Source organism: Mustela erminea, chromosome 9 (genome assembly GCF_009829155.1).
Source record: "Mustela erminea isolate mMusErm1 chromosome 9, mMusErm1.Pri, whole genome shotgun sequence".
Classification (NCBI taxonomy): Eukaryota; Metazoa; Chordata; class Mammalia; order Carnivora; family Mustelidae; genus Mustela; species Mustela erminea.
In genome coordinates this window covers 109,996,164-110,010,690 of record NC_045622.1, presented here as the reverse complement: position 1 = coordinate 110,010,690, position 14,527 = coordinate 109,996,164, and the positions used below count along the sequence as shown (strand labels likewise).

Genomic DNA, 14,527 nt, shown 5'->3' with positions numbered 1-14,527 from the left:
GCAGCAGCTGCAGCTGCCGCCCAGGGCGGCGGGGGGGGGGGGTGACACCCAGGGGCCCAGGGCAGGGAGAGGCCACCACTCCTGCCAGGGGCCTGGGGCGCGCCAGTCAACACGCGGGCCTCCCCGTCCCCGTCTAATGAACATGCAGCCATCGGGCCTGCCCAGCCACGGGCACCGAGGACAGAGGCCATCCATGGTCACGACTGAAAACCACGAGGTGGGCCACGCTGAGGAGAAGTCACAGGTCAGAGAGCACAGGGTCACAGGGTCGGGAGGGCGCTGAAGTGCGGTCAGCAGGGAGGGCTGAGGTAAAGTCACAGGGTCGGGAAGGCAAACTAAAGCAAGGTCAGCAATGAAGGCGGCTGAAGAGAAGTCACAGGAGGACACGCTCAGGTGAAGTCACGTGGTCAGAGACGACACACTGAGGCGAAGACTCAGGGTCGGGAGGGCACACAGGGCTGGGAATGCTACACTCGGGAGGGCACTCGGGATCTTGCCACGAGGGACAGGATCTCATCCCGAGTGACCCCGCAGATCTGTCCGAACTCACCTATCAGGGTGAAGACTATGAAAAAGATGGCGTAGGCCCGGTTCTTGGAATATGCAGGAATCATAACTGGGAAGAAAACGGAGAAACAGAAACACGCTCACAAGCTCGGCCTCCGCTCTGACCCCATCACGGCCCCACCACATGCCCTCAGCAGACGGGGGGCTCTGGCTCCCCTCCGAACGCCAACCTCTGCGCACACACCGCTGCAGCGGGGACCGCGCTCCTTTCCGAGGCTGCTCCTCCCCTCCACGAAGCTGAAACCCGCTTCCCTGGGAACTCCCCACTCGCGGAAGCTCAGCTCTCCCTTGGGTGACTTGCTACGACTCACAGGACATGGGGGGACAACGCTCAGGGTCCCGCCGCACAGCTCTCCCTGGGCGTGGAAGCTGGGGGCTGCCCTCCCGGGAAGGGCTCCGTGACAGGGGCATCAGCTCAAGACGGAAGTCACCGGCCAGGGCGGCCAGGCCACAGCCAGGCCCTAGAGGCCCGCAGCACCCCATCCTGGCCACCGCCCGTGCCCCAGCAGCAGCCCCAAACGTGAGCACCACAGCCACCAAACACCCAGGGCCTGTCACCTCAGGGATGAGCTGTACCCCAGAGCCACGCCTGAGTGGCGACAGGGACAGTGGCTGGGCCTCAAAGAGGAAGCCACCAGGGAACCCGCCAAGCACGGCACTTGTCACCGCGCTCATTCTCAGCTTCTCCGTGGAGACAGGAGTCGGGGAAGACAAGGTGCAGGGAGCAGAGCGGGAGGCAGAGGGAGCGAGCAAGGAGCTGAAGTGGGAGGAGGAGGGAAGAGACGGAAGGAGAAGGAAAGACAAACGGAAAGAAAAACCAGGCATGAGCGAGAGACAGAACCCGACGACCCTTCCACGCTCCGCCCAGCGTCAGAGAAGCCCGATGCGCTCCGGCCTCGCAGAGCCCCGCGCCGAGGCTCCGGGTTCACCTCATCCCCCCGGCCGCGCCCCCCCACACACCGTCGGGGTTGTTGGCCGTGGTCAGCAGCACCAGGAGGGAGGTCAGAGCCTCCGGCAGGTTGCGAAAGTAGATCAGCCTCTCCCGGTCCTGCCCATCGCCCTGCTGAGAGCAAACGGGGCAGCTGTGTGGGCCGTCGGGCCTCTGTCCCCCAAAAGCCACGGCCTGCGGCCGGCAGAGCTCCACCTGGGGTGCACCCTGACCTGCACCTCCCGTCATCTCCCAGCAGACTCTGCACTCGTGGCCAGACGGAGCCTAACTCAGGGCCTCTGGGCCCAAGAGCCAGTGCCCAGGGCGGCTGCATATCCACAGGCCATGGGCCCACGAAGCCGGGCTGCTCAGAACCACGGGGAAAAGCCTTCAGCCACCCCGGCTGGAGCACACACAGAGACACGGCACACCTGGTTAACGACATGACCACACACACACACACACACACACACACACACAGCACACACCAGATAGACACACAGCACACACAATTACACAAACACAGACACACTCAAAAGATACTTATGGACACAGGCGCGTGCAAACACGCACACACGCGCGTGCGCACACACAGGAGCTCCAGCTCTCCCAGAAGCAGGACAGTCTCCAGTCCTCACGGACAGGACAGTCTGAGCCCCTGAATACCGCCACAAACTCCACAGAAACTGGCCTTAGCTGACCCTCGGCCACACCCAGGACAGAGATGCGGCACAGCTCCACCCCGAGGACGACCGTGACCCTAGCCAGGCCATGAGGAAAGACACACTGGACCACAGACGCACGGCGTGCGGGGACCGGGGTGGGAGGCGGCAGACACCTCCACACGGCAACAAGCCACTGGGGGGCCGAGAAGCAGCAGTGGGAAGGGAAGGGGGTCTGGGGGTGGACAAAAGCCCGCAGCCGGAGAAGGGAGACGGGCGCCGTGGGGCGGACGGTGGCACAGTCCACCCAGTGGCCCCCAGCACCAGTCTGAGGGGGCCTCCACCTAACGGGTATAGAGAAGTCTGGGTCAGCAACAGGGCAGGGAGGGGAGGAGAGAGGAGAGAGGGAGCAGCAGCCAGGCCATCCAGCCCTGAGCCCGTGAGGCCATGGGGACAGGCACTTGAAGACTGGCCCTTTGAAGAGACACCTGGGGTCTAGGTGGACCACCACCGACCCCCGTTACGAGGCCAGGGCAGGCGGCCTAACCAGTCCACCAGCTCTGCAGGCCCAACAGCTACCTGGAGGACAAGGCCAACCCGTCCATCAAAGCCCTGGGATCCCGGCGCGGACAGAGCGGAACACGGTACCTTCTCGCCTGTGAAGAGCAGCATCCCGGACATGGTGAAGACGCACAGGTGCAGCGCCAGCAGCAGCAGGACACTGGGGAGGCGCAGGCACTCAGACGGGACCCACGCCCCGCACACCCAGCGGGCCGGGGTCTAGGGACAGCCGCCCGAGCACTCAGGGAGCTCCCTGCCCCGGAGCCTGACCTGTGCTCACTACCAGTCCTGTCCTTAGGGAGCGCTTTCCCCGGCAGGGACCATCGGTACCCTCGGGTCTGGGGATCCAAGGACCCCTGGACTCTCAGAGGGGACGGCCACATCCAGCCATCTGGGCTGGAGAGCGAGGGCCAGCCACCGGGGGAAGCGGACCGGAGGCAGAGAGAGGCCAGGGGACAGAGAACGGAGGCAGGTTGTGGGCGGGGGGGATGGGAAGAGAGTTGGGGGGAGGTGGTCACGGCCCCAGCGGGGATGGCCGGGGAGCACCCGCAGGGCCCTGCAGCCGTCAGGCAGAGGGTCCCAGACCGCGGAGGGGCTGCCAGGAGGCCCCCAGACACCCCACCCCCGGCTCTAAGGCTGGGGCCAGTCGTGCCCCAGGCCGCAGTCCCAGCGCCCCCGACGGCAGCACCGGGAGCGCCGGCTCGGAGCGCCCACCTGGCCACCTCTGGCAGCGACGACCGGATACACTTGAGCGTCTTCTTCATCATGGACGAGTTCTGCATCAGGAAGAACGGCCGCAGGAGCCTGCGGACCCGCAGCCGCTGCAAGACAGCGGGAAGCGGCTCTGCACCCAGGCCCGAGACCCGACCTGCCGAGGGGCCCCCCGGACCCGCTCGGACCCCCCGGCCAGCCGCTCCAGGCCCCAGCCCCCCGCCTCCGTGCTCCCCAACTCCCACTTCGCAGCCTCCCCCCACCCCTGCCAACGGGCCACCCAGCTCCCATCAGCCCTGCAGCGCCATGGGGGGCTCCACACCGCCCCACAAAGCTGTCTGTCCCACGGGGTGGAGGTGGGGGACTGCTCCACGCTCCTGGCTCCTCCCCCGCCCCACCCCCGCTCTGCGGCCCCGCTCCCTCCCGCACACACGGCCACCAGGCTGCACCCTGCACCCTGCAGCCCCAGCACACACACACACACACACACACACACACGCCCTCCACAAGCACACACGCCCTGCGGGCATGCCCTGCACGCACACACCTCCACGCACACGCACACGCATGCAGGCACACACACACACACGCCCGGGCGCACACGCACACGCAGGCAGGCACACGCACACGCACGCAGGCACACGCACGCACACGCGCACACGCACGGACGCACACGCAGGCAGGCACACGCACACGCTCACGCACACACACACGCACACGCCCCGGTGGCCTCCTTCCGGTCAGAAGCAGGGGAGGCCCTCCCACGCCCACTGTCCGCAGGACACCCCAGCCCTCTCAGGCGCTTCCCTCGGGCGCCCCTCCTCCTCCACCAGCCAAAACAGCACCCATTCTAAGACCCTGCCCCCCACGCCCCCACCCCTGCCGCAGCCGGTCCTCCTGTCCGGGAAGCTGGCCCCAGCCTCAGTGACCTCTGGGCCTGGGTCTGCCCTATGCCTCCGGCCGGCTCCCCATACCTGACCCCCGAGTGCTGACCCCCAGCGCCCCTTCCTCCCCTCTGTGGCCTCTCGCCTTGGGGAACTTGTCAAGCCACGTGGTTATTTGCTTTTTGTGATTTTTTGGCGATTCGTCCCTTCCATACGAAGGCGTTAACACCTCTCTCGCAATCACCCCATCGCCTCGGCCACGTGGTTTTAAGTGTCACATTAAATCTCCGCGCATCTTGTCGTAGAAGCCCAGCTGACCGCGTCCCCTCCCTGCCCAAGGCCGAAGGACTGGCCCACAGGCCCACTCTGGCCCGTCCGGGGCCGCCACCGCCATCCCGCTGCCTGCGGCCCTCGGGCCACCCCCTGCTCAGCGAGCGGACTGTCCTCGTCCGTCCCAGGCCAGCGCAAACGCCACACCCTCCAGCATGGCACCCATGGCCCTCCAGATGCCACGACGTACCCGGGGTTTCCTCATTCTAGAGGGCTCTCTCTCAAGAGAACGAGGTCGCACCAGCACGGGCACATGGCAGACCCTCCAGGTCGTCCACAGGATACGGGAGCCCGAGGCCTGACTCAACCTCCCTGCGCTACACACATGGTCAGAAGGGGGCCCCACTCTCAGCACAGGACCAGAAAGCCCCAGGAAACATCAATAAACGGACACTCCGGGCTCCGGCCACTGCCCCCCTGTGCCCGTGGGCTGAGGAACCAGCGTCCCCAGCTCACCCATGACCTGCGCACGGCCCCTGGACGGAACCTTGTCTCAGCACCCATATCCTGAGTCTCGGCCACCTCCCTAGGCCAAGCGGCAGCTGAAGGTCCTACTGGCACCCGCACCCAAGGTCTTGGACCCTCGCCTGTAATCACAGACCAGGGTGCAGCTCGCACCTCCCAACAGCCCTCCCCATGCTGGAGCCACATCAGGGTCACGGACACAGGGATGTGTGACCTTTATGAAGGACGGGGAGGGACAGCCGCAGGACTCAACACTGATGAGCAGCTGGCCCAGCGCCAGGGAAGCCCCTGACGAGGCCTCCAGAGTCACAGCCCGCCAACGAACCGGCAAATGCCTCGCCTCCCACGAGAAAAGAGTCGTGACCACGGCCTACCCAGTGACCGGTAGACCCCACGTGATCTGACCTCCGGGCCACAAGGTAGAAACAGAGAGACTAGGCTGGAGCCGGGGGGAGGCCCCCAGTCCGTCTGCACCCTCCCTCCCCTGGTGCCCGTGATGAGTTCCTTAGGACCGGCCAGCTGGCCACAGGGAAGGACCGCAGACCTGGTCCATGGACGGTTCTGGGTGACATGCTGACCCCACCCAGAAGGGGACCGTGTGTGGCGCTATGGCCTCCATCAGGAGAAACCGCCACAGGGGGTGCTGAAGAGAAAGCATTTCAGCGGGTTGGGGTCCAGCCTGTCTGTACTGAGAAAGATAACAACTCCCGTGGGGTGGTCAGGGCACAGAAAGAACAGACCTGAACAGTGGGGAAAGGTCTGAGAAGTGTGTGCGTGGACGGACAGAGGGAACGCCCACAAGACAGAACGACATGTCCTGTAATGTCCGAGCCTTTGCCCCGAAGGCCACCACGGACGGCCTGCCCTCTAGAAGCAGAGCCCAGTTCTGCTCACCCACCCCGATGTGGCCGCGGCAGCTGGGCAGGTGACCGCAATGGGCCCCTTCCCTGGGCAGGGCGCCGATCTGTCCTCACTGCACAGCCAGGCATGCGGGTTAGGGCCCTGCCTGGGAGTGCCCCAAGACCACTACTTGAGTCTCAGGGGCCATGCGGCTTCTGACCAGCCCACGGCACTCCCCGGCTTACACCGCCCCACCCCGAAGGGTTTGATGGCATGAGGTGGGCTCAGGGACACCAGCCCTGGGAGGCAGTGCCCGGTGGCCCCAGGATGTGCACCAGAGGCTCCGAGCACCAGGACAGAACAGAACGGCCATCCTCCACTCCGCAGCCACAGTCCAGTGCCCTGCTGCTCTGGAAATGGCCACCCCGTGGACAGACGTGCCGTAAGAGTCACGAAAAGCACGGTGGGATGCCGGTGGCGGGGGGAGCACCACTCCCACTGCCAAGGACAGTGCGGCTGCATGAGGCGCGGGGAGGTCTGGGTCGGGGCTCGAGGCACAGCCAGGAGAAAGACTATCGGAAAACTCCAGGACTCCAAAAACAGGACCCCTGAAGCCACAGACCGGCCAGGTACGAAGGTCTGGGTCCCTGTTCGAGGGGAAGAAGCCACAGGAGCAGGGAGCTGGCTGCAGCCAAGGGCACGGGGAGCCTGAGCAGGAGGAACCCAGAAGGATCCGTCAGGGCCACAACCAGCAACAACACAAACCCGAGAGGCTGCACGCGGCCTCCCCTGCCTGTTGCACAGACGTGGGTTTGCACGTTCACGGAGCTCTTTCCTGCGAGGAAGTGGGAGGCGGACACTGAGCGGCCATCCTGCCGGCAGCTCTGTTCCCCTTCGGCAGCCCGCTCACTCCTGCCAGTGAGGGCACCAGGGAGAGGCTGGGAGGCCAGAGGGGAACACGCCACTGCCCTCCGTCTCCTTGCTGGCCCTAGGGCAGTGCCCATGCCGGGGGCTGCCAGCCTCCCTTTCCTGCAGTCTCCGGAAGGGTCTGGGTGTTCTGCCCGGCTCCAGGGCCTGGAGGGCGGGGCCCCAGTTCTGGGGGCCCCTCCCCTGAGCTTCCTGCAGCTTCCGCCCCACCCCCGTTCTGCTCTGTCGGTTACTCAACGCCTGTGTAAGCTTCTATACAAACTCTCTTGGCTAAAGCACCTGACAGGCTCGTGTGCCCAACTGTTCCTGATGGACACGGGTGTCCCCATACCAAGTGTCCCGGCTTCTGTCCTATCCGGTCACCGGGCAGTGCATCTGGGTGGGGGCAGGATGGGGCACTCGGCTACATGGACTCTCCCACTGCGGCACTCCCAGAGGTCTGGGCACGTGGCCAGGGCAAGGCCCCGGGGCGGCAGGGGACCCAGCCAGTGGAGGAGCTGAGCTGGAAAATGGCGAGGCAGGAATCAGGGGTCCTTGTGCCCTCCCCAGGCCTCAGTGCCTCCTTCTGCAAGATGGGACACGGCCCCATGGCCCGATGGCTGACTGGAGGGCTGCGAGGGCGGGCAGAGCTGGGCAGGGAGCAGGCCGCCCAGAGCTCCCCGCTCCCCACCCCGAGCCACCGCACCACCTACCTCCTGGCAAAGCAGACTCAGCGACACGATCCAGTCCGTGAGAGACACGACCAGCACCACGAGGTAGGCCAGCAGCCAGGGGTTCGTCCGGAACTGGGCCCACCCAACCAGGTAGCTCTGCAAGAGGGGCAGGGGGTGAGCGGGCGAGCAGGCGGCCCCGCAGACACCAGCCCCGCAGCCAGCCCCAGCCTGCCGGCACACACAGGTGAGGCCGGGGCAGCCAGAGCAGGGGCGCTTTGGCGGCCAGTGTGGCCTCCACGTGACGCAGGGAGCAAGAAGCTGAGCTTCCCGCCCAGCCTGCCGGTGACCTCGGACAGCCAGTGATCCTGGGCTCAGCAATTAACCACGCCTGCCTGCTTCCACGTCGGTAACGGGAGCCGAGCCGTCCTGCCCATCCCAACCGTCAGCTTAGCTTATGCCCAAGAGCCACTCTGGAAAAGAACTATTCTGGTGGGGCGCCTGGGTGGCTCAGTGGGTTAAAGCCTCTGCCTTCAGCTCAGGTCATGGTCCTGGGGTTCTGGGATCGAGCCCCGTATAGGCTCTCTGCTCAGCGGGGAGCCTGCTTCCTCCTCTGTCTCTCTACCTGCCTCTCTGCCTGCTTGTGATCTCTGTCAAATAAATAAACAAAATCTTTAAAAAAAAAAAAAAAAAAAAAAGAACCATTCTGAAAAAGGGGCTGTAACACCACCCATGGTCCACTTCTGGTTAGAGCCAGCCCACACCCAGAACCGTCTGTAAACCAGGCCTGAGGGGCACCTGGGCGGCTCAGTCGGTCACACCTGTCTTCTTCGACTCAGGTCACGATCCTGGGTCCTGGGATTGAGCCCCACATCAGGCTCCCCACTCGGCAGGGAGCCTGCATCTCCCTCTGCCCCTCCCTGTTTGTGCACTCACTTCCTCTCACAAATAAATAAAATATTTCTTTAAAAAATGTTAAATAAACCAGTAAAAATCAACCAGGCCGGAGGTCTCTCTCTGTGGCCAACTGGCCAGCCGCGTCACGGGCGGCAGGCCACCCAGATGTCACTGCGCGCAGATGAAAATGTACGCTTGCTCTGACTTTTGAGACTTCCCAAACGCACCAGCCGTTCAAAAACACTAATGAGAATGTCTCACCACTTTCAGTTCCAGCTTTAAAAACCCCCCAAGCTCCCTCAACACATCACGGGCTGAAGAAACAAGGCAAAGCTGCCCACGGCCTCAGCGTCAGCTGTGGGACAGCCCAGCAGGGGCCAGGCAAAGGCAGCCCGGCCTCTGGGGACAGCCCCACGCACTGTGTGGCCAGCGGTGTCCCGAGGGCCCAGCCCCAGAGCTGTCTGATAAAAGCAGCACGAGACCCGCAGCCAGACCTGGCCTCCCGGCCCCTGTCCTCTCACAGGGAAACCATTAGGGCTCTCACCCTTCGACACGGCTCAGAACCTCAAAGGAGCGAGGCTGGGCCCACCTCCAGCTTCTGGAAGGACTCGGGTCAGACAGAATCTAGACTCAGACCCACACCACGTGGCAACAGGCCCCCTTCCGCCCCACGCCCACCTCCTCCCGTGTTCCTCTTCTCTTGGGGGTGGGAGGCTGGGCAAGAGAGAGACCACTGGCCCTGCCTCGCTCTACTGGAGTCTCTCCTCACAAGGGCACCGCCAGACCCTCGGCCACCCCCGGAGGTCCTGCAAGATTGTGCGCCCGACAGGCAGAGCCCAGACTAAGTCTGGTCTGGAGAGGGCGGAAGCAGACAGAGCCCCTGTTTCAGCGACCAGAACTCTCCACCACCCAGGCCTCCGCTCAGGGGGTCAAAGTGCCGTCGGATAAAAAGGCAGCTGGAGGGTAAATGAACCAGGAAAGCAGCGGACAGGCCGGGAGGGCGCTGACCCCTGGGCTTTGGCCCCTGACGGCGCCCACCTCACCTTCACAGAGACGTCGGCCACAAAGACCAGCAGGCAGAGCACCTCGACGCCCTCGGTCAGGCCGCAGGGTGGATCCCAGGGGGCCGAGCGGTAGCGGACGTCCGCGGTGCTAGTGAGCGAGGAAGGGCTCTCGATAAAGGCCAAAAACAGGATCAAGAAAATGGTGAAGCTCAATATCCTGAAAAAAAAACAGAAGAAAAACCAACAAAAACTAATTAAAATGCGTGCACCAGCAGGGCTCTGGGCCAAAACTAGATCTGCAGGCAGGATGCCTGGGAAGCAAGGACAGACTCCACAGCTTCAACAGGCAGAGCCCACGCCTCCCGGTCTGTGCCCGCTCTCACACGGTCACATCCAGTGCTCGGGTCACAGCTCGAAGGCCAGGCCTGGAGCTCACCCCCGGGAGAGCCCCTCTTTCCCCGGGCGGGGGTCTGTTCCCAGAAGGTGGGGAAAGCGGCTCCTTTTCCACCATAGGGAGGGGAACCCGCGTGGACCCTGAGACCGGCCTCCCCGCACCCGGCCAGGCCGCACGCGTGGGCCTTCTCACCATTGGCACGCGTTCGAGTAATACAACCGGTAAAGCCACATCGACCTGACATCCATGCGGTGGTTAATGGAGCGATACTGAAAGTGAACATCACATGGGGGTGGGGGGCGTGAGCGGGGGTCCCCTCGGAGCCGCACGCATGGCCAGCCACAGACTGGGCGCCCACTGGCCCCACGACAAGCCCTGAGGCAGAGAGACGTGCTGCAGGCCAGAGTCTACTTCAGTGGCACGCGTGGACAAAGGGCTGTCTCGTGACCCCGCAGGGCACCCGAAGCCCCACGGCCCCGCCCAGACGCCCACTTCCTAACGTACAGCTGCGCCCGCTGCCTGCCTGTGAGGGTCCCCACTCTGCTCTGCAAGGCCCCCCGCTGTGTCACTCTCCAGGCTGCCCCCCCCACCCGCCTAGCCCCCCACATGGCCCCTTCCATATCCTATTTCCGAAATCGAGCCTGGATGTTGTTTTCCAGCAGGGGGCATGGTCTGACCACCCCTGGGCGTCTTCTGTAGGCCCTGGGAGAGGCTGGCACAGGCCAGGCTCTCAGCAGGAGGGAACTCAACAAAACAAGTGATCGTTTCTAGGACCTGGCGCCCACCTACTTTAGGGAGGATTCCAAGCGACCCATCCCCAAAGGCCCCATTGTCACGGCTATGATGACCACATGGTTCAGCCACCAAGGTCCCTGCCCCAGGACAGCAAGGTGGGAATCAGCAGGGCGGCCATCACCCAGTGCCCACAAACACCTGGAGACCAGCCCAGACCCAGCCACTGGGAGCGGGTGCCGCCCACCTGGATCGCATCTTCGATGAAGACAGCAGCCTGGTCAAAGCAGAGGTCCCGCCAAGACGCAGCACCTGCGGGCAGAGAAGCCACACTGGGTGACAACGTGGACCACAGGATGCTCGCCTGCTACAAGACCACGGAGACCGAGGAAAGAACCTCCAGGCATTCTTTCCCCAGAATCTGCAGTGAGACGCCTTTCGCCCAGCAGCAAGTCCGCACAGGAGCGGCCCCAGGCCTGGCCCAGCACACACAGCGTGCTCCGTGAGCGGGCCACTGTGGCCCCCTCCTGCCGTCTTCACCCCCCAGCAGCGGGGGGGTGTCAGGGCACAGGAGGATGGATGTGCCCCACAGGGGCCCCCACAGGCTCCCGACTACGAGAAGCCTTTGGGACAAGTTGGGCGGCTTGAAGCCTCATCCCAGCATCCCCACCCCTGGCCCATCAAGGAGCCAAAGGCTGCGAGGTCAGTCCTTGCAGCCTTGGGATGCAGCCACTGCTCACGGCCAAGTGCCACCTCTGCAACAGAAGAACCCCACACGGCCTGCGGTCCAGGAGAGAGGGGGCAACCCAGACAGCCCAGGCCCTGGGGGAGGTCAGGGGAGCCAGCACACAGCCCCCAGCAGCTCCCAGGGCGGGGCTTCGAAACCAGGCATCTGTTTCTGTTGAACATCCTCCTGTCGCCTCTGGTCCTTCTGCGCCAGCAGCTCTGGACAGGGAGAAGCAGCTTCATGCACGCCTCTAGAGCAGAGCTACTGAAGCCAGACGCAGGGCAGGCGGCAGGCCACTATCTACTCCGCCCCCATCCCCGGGGAAGCAGCTGCCCCCATCCTCAGGGCTCCTGGCGGAGGGGGGTGGGGGAGTTGGCAATCAGGAGACAGGGGACCCTGGACAGAAGTAGGAGGCATGACTCCAGCCTGGCTCTGCCATCACAGCAAACACCCACCTCTATATGCCTCAGTTTCCCCCCACGTACAACCCCCGCACTCACCCTGAGGAGCCCCATAAGTTTTCCCAGGGAGGCTGTGAGGATGCGAACCCTGCTTCCCCTGACAGCATCCCGGGAACTGGGATCCGTCGGCCCACTGGTCCACTCCCTGCTGTACCCACAGAACCCGGGACCATGCAGGGGTCAGCACAGAGTGTCCTCAAAGCTTCCTTATGGTGTGAGTGAATGGCCCTGAGGGGAGGCTACAGGGCAGGGTGGTCTGAGGGCCCAGAAGGGGCCTGGAGTTACCCAAACCCCAGATGATAAGATGAGATCGCCACCTGGAGAGATCTAAGCACACAAGCTTCTTGGACAAGAAAAGCCTGTGGGCTCGCTCTAGGCGCAGACCCAGGGTGCTGCTGAAGGGGCCCAGGTCCAGGCAAGCCGTAGCCGGCCAGGGGTGTCAGGCGCCCTGGGAACTGCCCGCACACATCAAACCTCTGGCCTGGGCCTCGGGGCCCCAAACCTCAGAAAGGCCTCCCTACCTGCTTCGCACACTCTGACAGCAGCAGGCCAGAGGAACCCTGTCACAAACCCTCAGTCGTGAGCACGTCACAGCTTCCCACAAGTCCCCAGTGCTCCTGGACAAAGTCCACACTGCCTCCAGCTGGCACTACGGTGCCCACCTCACCCACCCACGGCTCGTTCTGCTGAAGCCTCACCCTAAGCCCTCCACGTGGCTCTGCCAAGGCCAAGTTCTCCCAAGACCCCAAGCCCTGGCTCAGGCTGGTGGCCCTACCAGGAGGACTATGTCCCCTAAGCAGGGATCAGCGGGCACACCCGGTCAGAGCATCAGGGCAGAACGTCTGCCGAAGACAGCAGAGGACAACAGGGGTTCAAACACTGTGTCTCCCAGCAGCCCAGTCTCTGCCCCGAGCCCCCTCTCCTTCCTGTTCCAGACTCCACCCTGCACGACCTGCCTGGAGCCCAGACGAGCTCCCTGATGACTCTGGGCAGGCCGCTTCCCCTCTGGGCCTCAGTTCCCCCTCCCAGGTCAGACACAACCTGACGGCTGTGCAGACTGCTTGGGCCGCTGTAGCTCCCGATGCTTTTACTCCAGAAGCCCCTTCCACAGTGTGGCGTTCCCTCGTCCTTAACTTCTCCATGACCAGAAAGAGGGTGACTCCCCGACCAGGAATGAGAAGAGGAAACAGCGACTGTCCCCTGGGGCAGATGAGGAGAGGCTGGGTCAGAAGGACCTGACTGCAGCACAGTGCCCCGACCCGTGAGGAGGAGGATCCAACTGCAGGGCTCGAACACCCGGTGCACAGAGCCCCACCTAAGAGCCCCCGTGGGAGGTGAGGGCAGGCCAGCCATTCCCGGCCCCCACGCTATGGGCCCCTCCAGGACAGAGAAAGCACGCAAGCCAGAAAAGGAAAGTTCTCCCGGAAGGAACACCCAGTAATATACCAGCAGCAGCCCCAGGGCAGCCCAGCGCTGACCTTGGACAGGTCCCAGAGATGCTCTGAGCCTTGGTTTTCTCCTCAGCAAATGAGGCTGAGGCCCTTCCACCCCTAACAGAGCACCCAACCCCGGACTTCTGCAGGAGACAGATGGACTCCTCCCTCGGGCCCAGCCGCCTCGGGATTCAGCAGCGCCCGTGGTAAACAGGAAGGGCAAGAGGGAGCTGCGGAGGGCAAAGGGAGGAAGCTTCCCTGGGCTGGGCTGGGCTGGGGAGGCCTGCCCCCACCCTCGAACCCCAAGCTGAAGGGGGACCAGCCTCTGGGGACAGTCCAGCACCGAGACTGAGAGAGGAGACTGCCACATCTGCCCAGTCTACCCCCAGGAGGGCTCGAACCCGGGCCCAGCCACTTTCCGGCTGTGTGACCTTGCTGGGGCAGGGGAGCGCCCCGCTCTGTGCCTCAGTTTCCCCCATCATAACCGGGAAGAAAACGGAAGTGCAGCCTCCTAGGGGCCCCCAAGGCGATCACCGAGGCCTGGGTCCGCCCGAGGTTCTGCGGGGCGCGGCCGGCCGGCTAGGCGACGCCTCTCGGGCCGGCGGGTCGGAGGCAGGGCGCGACCCTGCGGCGCGTGGCCGGCCCGGGCGCCCGCTACTCCGCAGGGCGCAGCCCCCGTCCCCCGGAGCACGGCTGCCCTCGCTCCCCGCGCCCGCTCGGACCCTGGCCCGTGGGGCGCGACCGCAGCGGCGACGGCGAACGGCGCGGAGCCGACAGGACCCCGTGCGCCACCCCCGCGGCCCGCTCCCCTTCCCAGGCAGCCGCTCACCAGGGCGGCAAGAGGCTGAGCCCGCCGGGCAGTCGCGGCCGCCGTCGCCCCGGGCCCGGCTCAGAAGGGGCTCCGACTCGGCGCGGGGGTCCGCCATGGAACCGCCGCGCGCCGCTCGGACCCGGCCGGGAGCGCCGGATGCCCAGCACGAGCTCCACTGCGCAGGCGTGGCGGCCCCGCCCCTGGAGGTCGGAGGAGGAGCTGACGGCGCTGTGACGTTAGGGAATGCCCCCTCTCCACCAGCCAATAAGAACGGAGGGTTCGCGCGGAGGCGGGGCTCTCCGGGCCCTGCCTCCCAAGGGGTGGGGCTCAGGTTCGTACCGGCAGGGAGGGGTTCTAAGGACTCGGTGGGGGTGGGAGGACCGCCTTCTCAAAGACCCGCGTCAGCAGCTCCTGGGTCCTGGTTAGAAAGGCAGATTCCTGGGCCCTCCCCGCCCTGCTGAATCAGGAACTCCGGACAGAGCCCAGGAATCTGTGTTTTGCTTGTAAGCACTAGGTACATGGGGGTCACGATCAAAGGACACC

The 14,527-nt window shown here is 64.7% G+C and overlaps 1 protein-coding gene across 12 annotated transcripts in view; it reads right to left on the bottom strand.

Annotated features, from left to right (window-relative positions):
- The window catches only part of TPCN2 (two pore segment channel 2), a 35,225-nt gene extending 21,037 nt beyond the window's left edge, over nucleotides 1–14,188 (bottom strand). For 4 of the 12 annotated variants that reach the window (XR_004289136.1, XR_004289137.1, XM_032357868.1 and 1 more), the window contains exons 1-9: nucleotides 13,219–13,732; nucleotides 10,800–10,864; nucleotides 10,013–10,089; nucleotides 9,466–9,643; nucleotides 7,568–7,684; nucleotides 3,433–3,539; nucleotides 2,806–2,878; nucleotides 1,528–1,630; nucleotides 551–616 (exon numbers count right to left, since the gene is read on the bottom strand). Coding sequence is in view for 10 of the 12 variants with exons in the window: in XM_032357868.1 (XP_032213759.1) it covers nucleotides 551–616; nucleotides 1,528–1,630; nucleotides 2,806–2,878; nucleotides 3,433–3,539; nucleotides 7,568–7,684; nucleotides 9,466–9,643; nucleotides 10,013–10,089; nucleotides 10,800–10,864; nucleotides 13,219–13,543 (1,111 nt within the window). In the remaining 2 variants the exon portion in view is untranslated. Of the gene's footprint in view, nucleotides 1–550; nucleotides 617–1,527; nucleotides 1,631–2,805; nucleotides 2,879–3,432; nucleotides 3,540–7,567; nucleotides 7,685–9,465; nucleotides 9,644–10,012; nucleotides 10,090–10,799; nucleotides 10,865–13,218; nucleotides 13,734–14,002 lie in introns of those variants that run through there. The other 8 variants (XM_032357860.1, XM_032357865.1, XM_032357863.1 and 5 more) reach the window with 5 other exon arrangements.
- Nucleotides 14,189–14,527: the final 339 nt, after the last annotated feature.